The sequence below is a fragment of the Cucurbita pepo genome, chromosome LG17, assembly GCF_002806865.2.
Source record: "Cucurbita pepo subsp. pepo cultivar mu-cu-16 chromosome LG17, ASM280686v2, whole genome shotgun sequence".
NCBI lineage: Eukaryota > Viridiplantae > Streptophyta > Magnoliopsida > Cucurbitales > Cucurbitaceae > Cucurbita > Cucurbita pepo.
In genome coordinates this window covers 7,121,401-7,133,161 of record NC_036654.1, presented here as the reverse complement: position 1 = coordinate 7,133,161, position 11,761 = coordinate 7,121,401, and the positions used below count along the sequence as shown (strand labels likewise).

Genomic DNA, 11,761 nt, shown 5'->3' with positions numbered 1-11,761 from the left:
AAAAAAAAAAAAAAAAAAAAAAAAAAAAAAAAAAAAAAAAAAAAAAAAAAAAAAGGTAAGACAACCCTGTTCCTTGTGTGGAAACCAACCAAATTTGAAACGTGGATGTGTAGGAGGCAGCTCTCTCCCCAATTGACTCGCTCTTCTTCCTCTTCTCTATATAAATTCATTCTTCATTCTCCATTTTCATCTCAACGCTTCCCCATCTTTTCCTCTTCTCTCTCTCTCTCTCTCTCTCTCTCTCTCTGCCATTTCCCTTTTCCTTCACCAATCTTTCAGGTACCCCCTTTCTTCTTCTACTATTCCCCCCCCTTTCCATTTTTTTGTTTCCTTATTCTCATCTTCTTTGCTTTTATGCGTTTTTGTTAGATATGACGACTGCTGAGAATGCCAACGGTGATAAGAACCGAGCTCCCAAGTTGAATGAGAGGATTCTTTCGTCCCTGTCTAGAAGATCGGTTGCTGCACATCCATGGCATGATCTTGAGATTGGTACCTTCACCTTCACCTTCACCTTTTTGTTCCACCCTTGTTCATTCTGATTATACACATGATTCTCGTGCTTGTTTTCTCTCTTTTTCTGTGCAGGACCTGATGCTCCCAAGATTTTCAACTGTGTATGATTTTCCCTCACCCTTTTATCTTCAAAATTGATGGAAATTTGTACATTGAGGCCATGAATTTGAAACAACCATACTAGAGTTGTTTGGGACTCATTTTCACTTCATTCATTGAACAACACAGGTTGTTGAGATTACAAAGGGAAGCAAGGTTAAATATGAACTTGACAAGAAGACTGGGCTCATCAAGGTATTCAAACTATTTTAATCTTTGATCATATAATAAATATCTTTCCACTTTATGTTCTAAAACTTGAAATTAATGCTTTGGATCTCAAGAATGTTACTACGCCATCCATAGCACTTTTGACTCTCTGTCCATAATGAACAGGTTGATAGGATTCTGTATTCATCAGTGGTGTATCCTCATAATTATGGCTTCATCCCCCGCACACTATGCGAAGACAACGATCCTATGGATGTTCTAGTTCTTATGCAGGTTTGTTTTATATTCACTCATTATTCACTCAACATTACTTTGTTTCCTGCCTGCAGCAGGGTTTAGCTCGATTGGCCGTGAGGATTTAGAAAAAAGTGGCATTGTTTTTTGTTGGTATAGGAACCAGTGCTTCCTGGGTGTTTCCTCCGAGCCAAGGCCATCGGACTCATGCCCATGATTGACCAGGTAATTTTGAAGCAATGAAAAGAAACAAAGCCTAATTTAGGGGAATAATATAAAATTGTTGGTTTTGATTTGAACCAGGGAGAGAAAGATGATAAGATCATTGCAGTGTGTGCTGATGATCCTGAATACAAGCATTACAATGACATCAAGGAGCTTGCCCCCCACCGTCTCTCTGAGATTCGCCGCTTCTTTGAAGACTGTATCCTTTCAAACTCTCTTTGTGTGTGGACCAATTCAGCAATTGAGAAGATATTATGTGTCTTAACTCTACTGAATCACAGATAAAAAGAACGAAAACAAGGAGGTGGCAGTTAACGATTTCTTACCTTCAGGAGTTGCTCTTGAAGCTATCCAGTACTCAATGCAAGTGTTTCAGTCAGATCCAATGAATTCTACATTCTAGTTTCATTGCAATCTTTGTTTTTACAAGATTTTGAATTGAATAATTTGCAGGGATCTTTACGCCGAGTACATTCTGCACACCCTGAGGCGATAGACCAATGCAATTTATCCCACCCGAGCACCTTAATAAAACCCGGTCGTGCCCATATTATTTTTTGTTTTTTTTTTTTTTGTTTTTGTTTTGCTTGATCAATTTTTATGAATATATTGGATGAGTTCTCAATAGTCTATTGAAAAAATTTGTTCAACTTATAATGTCTCTGTTTCTTCGCTTACATCAGTTTTTTGAACGCTAGGAATCCAAATAGCACACACTTGAATGACACAGTTGCCAATTAAAACTTACTCAAATTAAGTAGTGATTATTGTTGTCCTATTTTTGGAAGTTATGAGTTTAATTTTGAAAAAAATAAAAATTTCATATCATCATCGGGGTTGCATAGCTTTGGAGTACTCAGGTAGTTTGCTTTGCTTATACAATGAAAGTTTGCTTTGCTTATGCAACGAATGACTGGTGTTTTGAGTTGTGGTGTTTTGAGTTGAGGCATGATCTCCTAAAAACTTCAGATCTTTAATGAGAAAAAAAACTTACTTATGTGATACCAATAGGAGTGAAATGAAAAAAAAAAAACTAAAACTTGTAGATGGGTATGTATGTGATACCAAACACGTGCAACAAACAGGAAAGGAGAAAAATGATAATAATTTATGGTTTTGTATTAATGATAAAAGAAATAATTGAAATGTGTAAAAGGAAAAAGGAAAAGAAAAAGAAAATAATTGAANACAAAAGCAGAAAAAACAACCAAAGAGAGAACAAAAGCAGAAAAAACAAAAATAGTGTTTTGAGTGGCCATGCTGGGTGTACCGTGATCTGAATAAATGAAGAGAGAGAGAGAGATGAAAATAGGTAGGACGTGGGCCCCCAGTCTCTTAAGACTTTTTTTGTCCGTATAAAAAGAGGGGATGTGGGTGGCAGGCAGGTAGCAGGAAGCGGCACCGTTTTGCTAACCTCTCTGGGCCTACGCTTTCATCATCCACATATCTTATTATTAATACTTTTATAATACCTTATTACACTTTTCTTTCTTTCTCAATGTAATCTTGTAATGTACCTATGAATTAATCTTCTTTTTTCATTCTTTTCTTGTGTATTATATATATATATTTTCATAACTAGTTTTTAATGTAAACTAAAATAGTCTCCCTCGCATTGTAGTATATAAAACCCACCCAGCAGTAGTGAAAGTACATACCATATATGTACTTTGCCAAAATGAAAAACTAATAATAAAGCTTAACCCATTTTTATTGGTATGTATAGGGACTATAATAATTACAAACTAACCAAACTTGTATCATTTTTTTTCTTTCTTTTTTCAAGACAGAGATTACTATTAGCATGGGCATGACATTGAGTAATTTAAATTATTGTAAAAGTTTCTCTCAATTCCAAACCTTTTTTTCTGCTTCATTATTATATGAACAGTAGATACAGAGCCTAGCTTTCGGCTTTACAAAAAGGGTCTGTCACAAAATTTATGACTTCACTCCCCCTCTTTCTCTTTGGTCAACCCTTATTGTTTGCTTCTTATCTTCTGCATCCACTAAAACAGCCTAATATATAATACTATTTTTCCTTTCTTCTCCCATCATTTGTTTGCTTTCTTTTACTTCTTTACGTTTTCCACAAATTTTTAACTAAAAATAAATACACCTTTTACAAACTATTCATTTAGATTTCGTGGGATACTTATTTTTATTTCTCTAATTTTTTTTAAATATAACCTAACAGACCATAATTCTCACTAAACTTCCAAAAATCTTAAAACTACTACTCAAAACTTCACATTTTGGTTTTCATCTTCTGCTATCACTTTCATATACATTATATTATTTTATGTATATCACTTTCATGTACATCAAATCCTAAGAAACGATTTTTATATACATGGGCTCTACATTAATCACTTTATTGTACTTATAGTCCTTGAAAGTGCATCTCTTTCGTGCAGTCAAATTTTATAAAAAAAAGAAGGGAACTTCTATGAGCATGCATAAAATTCTACAGGTAAGATATTAATTTAATAACATGATCTAGCATGCACAACATTTTTACTTTATTTTTCAAACAATCATATAAAAATTTCACTATTTCAAGAAGAAGAAGAAGAAAAAAGAAAAAATTAAAAAGAAAAAAAAAAAAAAAATCCAACCTAGAGCTTGATGTTCGAATGGTTGGTTGAAAATAAAAGTCCTAAAATAAATGCGTAACTATAGAACATAATCATACTCAACCAGGACCACAGGATAGATGAAAAAATGACTCTTCCTTGGCCCATCATGAATAATCCAATATAATTAGTTAGAATCCTAAACATGAAGGAGTTTAAATGGCTAAATTGAATTCTGGAGTAGTTTAAACGGAAACTACAAGCGTTCGAACCTGTTAGTTACCTACCGAAAATCTTGAAGAGAGATCGAAATTAAAATCCAGCTTAGACTGCTACTCTGTTGGAGACCGAGGATGCCAAAATGGAACAAATAATATTTTAATAATGCACACTAGAATACAACTTAATAATAGTAATAATTTAGAAATAAGTATTTAAAAGTCAATGAGTACAGCAACAATGTTCCAATTAAATCTGTTGGGATGCCGTCCGCAAATGGAATCCTTAATTTCCTACCAATTAGGTTTTGAATTTTTTAGTTCTACTGGGGAACCCAAATGTTGGATATATTATAACTCTTTAAACTGTTTCAATATGTGTATGGTTTCAATATGTGTATGGTTTCAATATGTGTATGGTTTCAATATGTATGAATTGATATGAACACATGACTTCTCAATTCAATATTTCTAAAATGTAGGACCCAAATAAAATCAACCTTAAAGTTTAAATCCCAACTATTATTTCGTTGTTCGTAAGATTTAGATCTCTCTCTAGATTTATTAATTCATTATCGTACACCCACATTTAGTCTTATCTACAATTTATTGGGCCACATTTGCATCACATTTATCTAGTTAACAAATGATTCATTTAAGGCTTAACTAATTATGCTTCTACTCTCTCCAGCCCTTTAATTTTCAAATACATCATCTCCTTGCTTTTTGTGACTACATAAGATTAAGTAATACTTATCTTTCTTCCACAGTTGGTGTACTGCCCCTGCATTTTTCAACTAAATAATTAATTTCTTGACCTTTATTTTTTTTGGCCAAATAGTTAAAAAAGGAATTTCATAAAATTTAGCATTTGAATTGTTTGGAGAGTTCGAAAATAGTGTGAATTGGAAAGAGGGAAAAAGTAGAAACAAAAAGTAGAAACTAGTTGTGCGTACATAAATCATAGATACACTTTTGTTTTGTGTGAGGATAAATCATATGTTTTGTATTGGAATCGATAATAATAAAAAAAGAATTATATGTAGGTAAAGAAGAGAATAGTGGTTGTTAATCATGCCTAAACGCCTACTTCTACTCAATTACCCCTTTGTAGCATGGGGAAAGGTTTTGATTTTCACATACATGTTAGAGCAACTATATTATTATTATTTATTTTATTTATTTTATTTATTTTATTTATTTTATTTATTTTATTTATTTTATTCGACCTGACCTAACTTGGCCAAACAAGATTAGTGATTTGCGTACCTAATTAATCACTTTCGTATGATTTTTGGTTACCTCTTAACTCTCAACACACATTTAGGAATTTGCCCTACTAATTGGTTGTTAGGTAATTTTGAGTTCCTCTTACCACCATTTTATTTTATCACTTTGAAATCATTATCCATCCTGTGAAATATATATATATATATATATATAGATAGAGAGAGATATGCGAAGTTAGTTAGTAGTTGGGAGAGAAATATATAGTTAGGAAGGAAAGTGAATGAAAAAGAGTTAATAAATGAAGTAGCTAAGGGGGGGCTATGGAGTTAAGGTAGAAGGCTATGGAAAGGGAGCATGATATTGAGGCACAGCCTGGGGGCTGGGGGACCAAATAAAAACTTAAAAAGAATCTTTTGCAGCGAGCAAGGATGATAGATAGATATATATGGAGGTGGGAGTAGGGAGAATTGGGTGCCCTTTAATTTGTGCTCTCTTTCTCTCTTTCTTTTCTTCCCCCACCCACCCGCAGGACCATTTTATCAGTTTTTCCCACAAACAATATTACATTTCAATCAATCACTCACTCACTCACTCCCCCCCCCCACACAAACACACACACACACACACAAACCCTCGCACACTATCCTCTCATTCCCTTTTTTTCTAACCTTAATGCCCCTAATCTCTTCTCAAATTATCCATTTTACCATTATCCCCCTTAACCCAAAATGCTTCCTCTCTCTCTCTCTCTCTCTCTCAAATTTGGGGTTTAATCTCCTTTGTTCTTTTATTGATCATAAATCTCCTAGTTTGGAGAAGCTTCTTAGGAGCTAGGAAGGCTATAGGGTGTGCGTATGCAATGTATTAATCTAGTTGGGTTTAAATAAAGTAGAGAAACCACATCACACGCACATTCTCTCTCTCTTTCTCTGATTTGCGTTTGTGAGTGGAGCTCAATTTCCTCTCAAGTGTGCATCCCAATCTCAGGAATTTAGTAGCACCCAGGCAAACAAAAAAGGCAACAAAGAAATAGAGAATCAGCTTCAGTTTATTCAGTCCCCAATGGGTTTTCCTGTTTAGGGTTTACAAGGTTACCCAACAATCTCCTCCATTACCAACACTAGCGCCACAGATATGCTTCTTTTCTCCTAATTATTCGCTCTACTTCTTTTTCCACCAAACCCCCCCATGGATTTTCTCACAAAATCAAAGCAAGAAGAAGAAGAAGAAGAAGAAGAAGAAGAGGAGGAGGAGGAGGAGGAGGAAGAAGAAGAAATCCCGACTGTTGCATGCGATTTCTTCACAAATTCCCACTCTCAAAACCACCACCACTGCCTTCAACACCCTCCAAATCACTCCCAAAATCAGCACCCTCCAAATCACTCCCAAAATCAGCACCCTCCAAATCACTCCCAAAATCAGCACCCTCCCATGGACCTGTCCCTCAGAATTGACTCCAACAACAATGGGTTTGCGGTTGAGAGAGAGCACATGTTCGACAAAGTGGTCACTCCAAGCGATGTCGGAAAATTAAACCGTCTTGTCATCCCAAAGCAACACGCCGAAAAATACTTCCCTCTCAACTCAACAACCAACGACAAGGGCCTCATCTTGAACTTCGAGGACCGTAACGGCAAACCCTGGCGCTTCCGTTACTCCTACTGGAACAGCAGCCAGAGCTACGTGATGACAAAAGGCTGGAGCCGTTTTGTCAAAGACAAGAAATTGGATGCAGGCGACGTGGTTTCCTTCCAGCGTGGAGTTGGCGATTTCGCCAAGGACCGCCTTTTCATTGACTGGCGCCACCGTTCCGACACATCTCGCCCTCACCCACTCCTCCTCCTCCCACAGTCTCTTCGGTGGGCATCTGACCGCCACTTTACTACTCTCCCACCTCCGCCGCCACTGCAGCCCAGACGAACCCACCACCATCTCTATCCCAATTACGCCTTACAAATGTCAAATTTGGGGATGGGCAGTCACGGTAGTAATAATAATTCTTCCATGTATTATTTTCAACCCTCTATTTCCTCTTCTACTTCCTCCTCTCTCTATAGGATGCGGAATGGGGATGGGATTGTGGTAAATAATGAAGGCTCTTCCATGGGGATTAACAAAGGCGGCTCCGGCGGCACGACCCCCAAACGACTCCGCCTGTTTGGAGTGAATATGGAGTGTGCTGCAGCTGATGGAGAAGGAGAACATGATGTTCCAAACGGCGGCGTTTCGAGGAGAGGGAAAGAGCCCTTGTCGTTGAATTGGGATGAGTGATCGGTTGGTTTTTGTGCAACAACACAATTGAAGAGAAACGAGTACAGAAACCCCTCAAAAGAACAAGGTTTGGCAAGAAAGAAAAATGATAGTTGAAATCTGATATGGGAATCTTCCATTATATATGGAATTTCTGTTTCTCTTCTCTTTTTTTTTTCTTTTTTTTTTTTTAACACATATTTTTACTCCAAAAAAGTTGACCAAATGCCATGTAAGTGGAAGAAAAACAAGATACTGGATCCTCAAAACTGTTCCCCTTGGCAGCCCTTGAACTTCATTTTACTTATTTACTATTATTATTATTTTGAACTTGTTATACCCGAGATTATAGACTGTTCTTCCATTTCATAGAATTCTATCCATGTTCTTCAAACAATTTCTTTCAACCCAATTTTTAAATGTCATGATCTCAACCTGCAACTTCTTTAGGGTGGGCCTTCAGTAACCTTGTAAACAAAACTTGCTCAACTCCACCGTATATAATGGATTCTCCTGATCCATCTCAAATTAGTCACTAAAAAGTGACAACTTAAATAGCATATAATCGGGTGACTCTTTTACAAAAAATCAACACAAAAAAGATTAATCTGCAAAATGCAGACAGAACCCAAATTGGTTATACATGTGTAATTGGAACTCAAAAGTGAAACTATTGAGGTAGGGTAGGGCATATAGGTGTGGGAGGCTAGAACAAAAAGTTGGTTGGAGAAACGTCGCAAAGAGCATTGGTGGTGGTGATGGATGTTGTTGTTCCATGTGTGTCTGCTTCTATGTTTCCCTCGCACCACAAAGCTGCTACAAGAAAGAGATGAGTTGTGTGTGATTTGGAAGAGTGTTTAAAGAGGATTAAAAATAATAAAAATGGAAGAGTGGTACTGAAACCCATGGACAAAAATAATATGTAACAGATGTTGCGCAATGCCACACCTACACATACTACACACCCAGAGAGGGTGTCCTCAAAAGTATGAACACTTCTGGGGAACCTATACACCTATGCTACCCTATTATACCTCTTTTATCTCTCCCTCCCCCCCCAAACCTCTTTATATGCTCACACCCATCATTTGCTTTTGGGGCAAAAATCATTCCAAATCAATTTAAACCCTAAACAACCTTATAAAACGCAAACTACTTTGTCCCTCACCCTATAACGCAAACTCTCCGTTCAGTAACAACATTACAATGCTTTATTTCTACACTATATTACAATTTTATGCTTTAAATATTAGTAACCTATTTAGGTGGTTGAAGCTTTAAATTTTTACTCTAAACTAAACATAGATAAATATGTATCATTTTTTTTAGTTTACACTATGAATTCTCAACCCACATTCTTTTATACTAAGAGAGTAGGCTTAGTCTCCCCAACACTTTATATACTCTACAATTATTATTTTAACAACTAATTAAAATATTACTAAAATTTTCGGCCATAAAACACTCCAAAACAACCTTCAAAAATGTCTTTCATGCAGCTATAAATAAATAAATATATATATAAATCTCATTAACGGTAAAACATGCTTAAAAAAATAGGTTTCCAAACATCAAGTTCTAACCTTCTGAAAAATTAAGTGAAAGAGATCATCACATTCTTCACATATTTTACACCCAAATTCATCCTAAACTTAGAAAGTGTTGAAATTTTCACAAGAGTAAATTGTAGAAATTGTTTCCATTAATACCTTATAGTAGCTTTTTTTCTTTTTCCATAAATCATAGAAAAACTATTCTCATGTATATACAATGAAAAAAAAAAAAAGAAAGAAATTTAATCTCTTCTGATAGTACATGGTAGAAACCTAAATTTTGTTCTCTTAAGACGCTAATAAATGGCGATACAGACTTGCATTGGGTGTCCAATTTTGAAGTCATAATTTTGTTTTATAGAATAGTACACTATTTCCAAAGATTTCAAAATAATATATAATGTACCATTTTCAAATTTAATTAGTTATTATTGTTTAAATATAAACTTAAAAAGCATTATTGTTTGACGTTAAGATCGATGTAGTTAACTTTGTTTTTTTATGTCACATGGATATAGTTACTTGGAACCATTAACCAAGCAGGTAAAGAAATTAATATTTTTTCTAGAGAATTTTAAGCACAATAAATGCATGCCCATCTTTGGAAGAGTCAAGGGACTATGCAAGTATATTCATCCTTAGAGTTTGACTTTGCAGACATCTCAGACATCTCATACCTCTCAGATATCTCAAACATCAAAGACATCTCAGACATCTCATACCTCTCAGATATCTCAAACATCAAAGACATCTCAAACATCAAAGACATCACAGACCTCTCAGACATCAAAGACATCTCAGAAATCTCAGACCTCTCAGACCACTCAAACCTCTCAGACATCAAAAACATCTCAGACATATCAGACATCTCGAACATCTAAGAAAGCCATCTCAGACCTCTCAAACATCTCATACCTCTCAGACATCTCATACCTCTCAAACATCTCAGACATATCTGACATCTTAGACCTCTTAGAAATCTTAGACCTCTTAGACCTCTTAGAAATCTCAAACATTTAAGACATCTCAGACATCTCAAACATATAAGATATCTTAGACATCAAAGACATTTTAGACCTCTCAGACATCTCAGACATCACAGACCTCTCAGACATCTAAGACCTCTTAGACCAATTAGACATCTCAAATATCTTAGACATATCAGACATCTCAGACATCAAAGACATCAAAGACATCTCAGACCTCTCATACATCTAAAGCATCAGAGACATCTCAGACATCTCAACATCTCAGACCTCTCAGACATCTCGAACATCTTAGACATCTCAGACCTCTCAGACATCAAAGAAATCTCAGACATCTTAGACATTTCAGAATTCTCAGAACTCTCAGACATCTCAGACATCTAAGACCTCTCAGACCTCTCAGACATCTCAGACATATTTGACATCTTAGACCTCTTAAACATCTCAGACATCTTAGACTTCTTAGACCTCTCAGACATCTCAGACGTCTCAGATATCAAAGACATCTAAGACATCTAAGACATCTCAGACATCTTAGACTTCTTAGACCTCTCAGACATCTCAGACGTCTCAGATATCAAAGATATCAAAGACATCTAAGACATCTCAGACATCCCAAACATATCAGTTATTTCAGACATCAAAGACATCTCAAACCTCTCTAACATCTCAGGCATCACAGACCTCTCAGACATCTAAGACCTCTCACACCAATCAGACATCTCAGATATCTTAGACATATCAGACATCTCAGACCTCTCAGACAACAAAGACATCTCAGATATCTTAGACATATCAAACATCTCAGACCTCTTAGACAACAAAGATATCTCAGATCTCTCAGACATCTCAGACTTCTCAGACCTCTTAGACATCAAATAAATCTCAATCGTCTGAGACATCTTAGACATCTCAAACATCACAGACATTAAAAACATCTAAGACCTCTCAGACCACTCAGACTTCTCATACATCTTAGACATCTGAGACCTGAGATGTCTTTGATGTCTGAGATGTCTAAGAGGACTGAGATGTCTTAGATGTTTGAGAGGTTTGAGAGGTCTGAGATGTCTGAGATGTCTAAGATGTTTGAGATGTTTGAGAGGTCGGAGATGTCTTTGATGTCTGAGATATCTGAGATGTGTGCAAGGTTTGAGATGTCTTAGATGTCTGAGAGGTATGAGATGTCTTTGATGTCTCAGATGTCTGATAGGTTTGAGAGGTCTCAGAGGTCTGAGATGTCTGAGATGTTTTATATGTCTTTGATGTCTGAGAGGTTTGAGATGTCTGAGATGTCTGAGAGGTCTGAGATGTCTGAGATGTTTGAGAGGTCTGAGATGTCTTAGATGTCTGATATGTATTTGATGTCTGAGATGTCTGAGATGTCTGTCGCCGTCTGGAGAGAGAAAGTCCTGATGAGTGTTAGTAAGAACCTACCCTTGTATAGGTCACTTGGATTGCAAAGAGTAGGATTCTATTTACACACAAGAGTGTGACGCCATACTTATGAAGCATGCTTAGACAGAGGTAGAACTCCTAGACAACATGTGGCTGAAGACCACCTGAGGGGCAGTGAGATGGTGACTTGTAAACAGGTACGACTAGCAGAGATATGATAAGTCTTAGAGGAAACACTGGACATTGGGGAAGCATCCTCAGAGTTGAGGGAGACTAGCTCAGTCATGAAAGATACTAAAGGAGTT

The 11,761-nt window shown here is 36.2% G+C and overlaps 2 protein-coding genes across 4 annotated transcripts; both read left to right on the top strand.

Annotated features, from left to right (window-relative positions):
* Nucleotides 1-195: 195 nt before the first annotated feature.
* On the top strand, nucleotides 196-1,897 carry LOC111779101 (soluble inorganic pyrophosphatase 1). Its single transcript, XM_023659170.1, has 9 exons — nucleotides 196-279; nucleotides 370-492; nucleotides 589-617; nucleotides 745-810; nucleotides 952-1,059; nucleotides 1,180-1,245; nucleotides 1,324-1,444; nucleotides 1,527-1,608; nucleotides 1,699-1,897. Exons 2-9 carry the CDS (start codon nucleotides 372-374, stop codon nucleotides 1,739-1,741), a joined length of 636 nt encoding a protein of 211 aa, XP_023514938.1. The 5' UTR covers nucleotides 196-279; nucleotides 370-371; the 3' UTR covers nucleotides 1,742-1,897.
* Nucleotides 1,898-6,173: 4,276 nt separating this feature from the next.
* Nucleotides 6,174-7,842, top strand: LOC111779133 (B3 domain-containing protein Os03g0120900-like). 3 transcript variants are annotated; one of them, XM_023659209.1, is made up of 2 exons: nucleotides 6,174-6,620; nucleotides 6,675-7,842. In XM_023659209.1, exons 1-2 carry the CDS (start codon nucleotides 6,458-6,460, stop codon nucleotides 7,538-7,540), a joined length of 1,029 nt encoding a protein of 342 aa, XP_023514977.1. In that variant the 5' UTR covers nucleotides 6,174-6,457; the 3' UTR covers nucleotides 7,541-7,842. The 3 variants fall into 3 exon arrangements, with proteins under 3 accessions (XP_023514977.1, XP_023514975.1, XP_023514974.1); XM_023659207.1 differs by having other exon boundaries at nucleotides 6,174-6,640; nucleotides 6,695-7,842; XM_023659206.1 differs by having other exon boundaries at nucleotides 6,174-7,842.
* The last annotated feature ends 3,919 nt before the right edge of the window (nucleotides 7,843-11,761 follow it).

Bases quoted from the DNA above. Each gene is read 5' to 3' on its own strand.
- LOC111779101 (XM_023659170.1), top strand. From the start codon at position 372: ATGACGACTGCTGAGAATGCCAACGGTGATAAGAACCGAGCTCCCAAG. The intron at 1,246-1,323 runs GTAATTTTGAAG...GATTTGAACCAG, and splicing joins TCATGCCCATGATTGACCAG to GGAGAGAAAGATGATAAGAT. The intron at 1,609-1,698 runs GCAAGTGTTTCA...AATAATTTGCAG, and splicing joins GAAGCTATCCAGTACTCAAT to GGATCTTTACGCCGAGTACA.
- LOC111779133 (XM_023659206.1), top strand. From the start codon at position 6,458: ATGGATTTTCTCACAAAATCAAAGCAAGAAGAAGAAGAAGAAGAAGAA.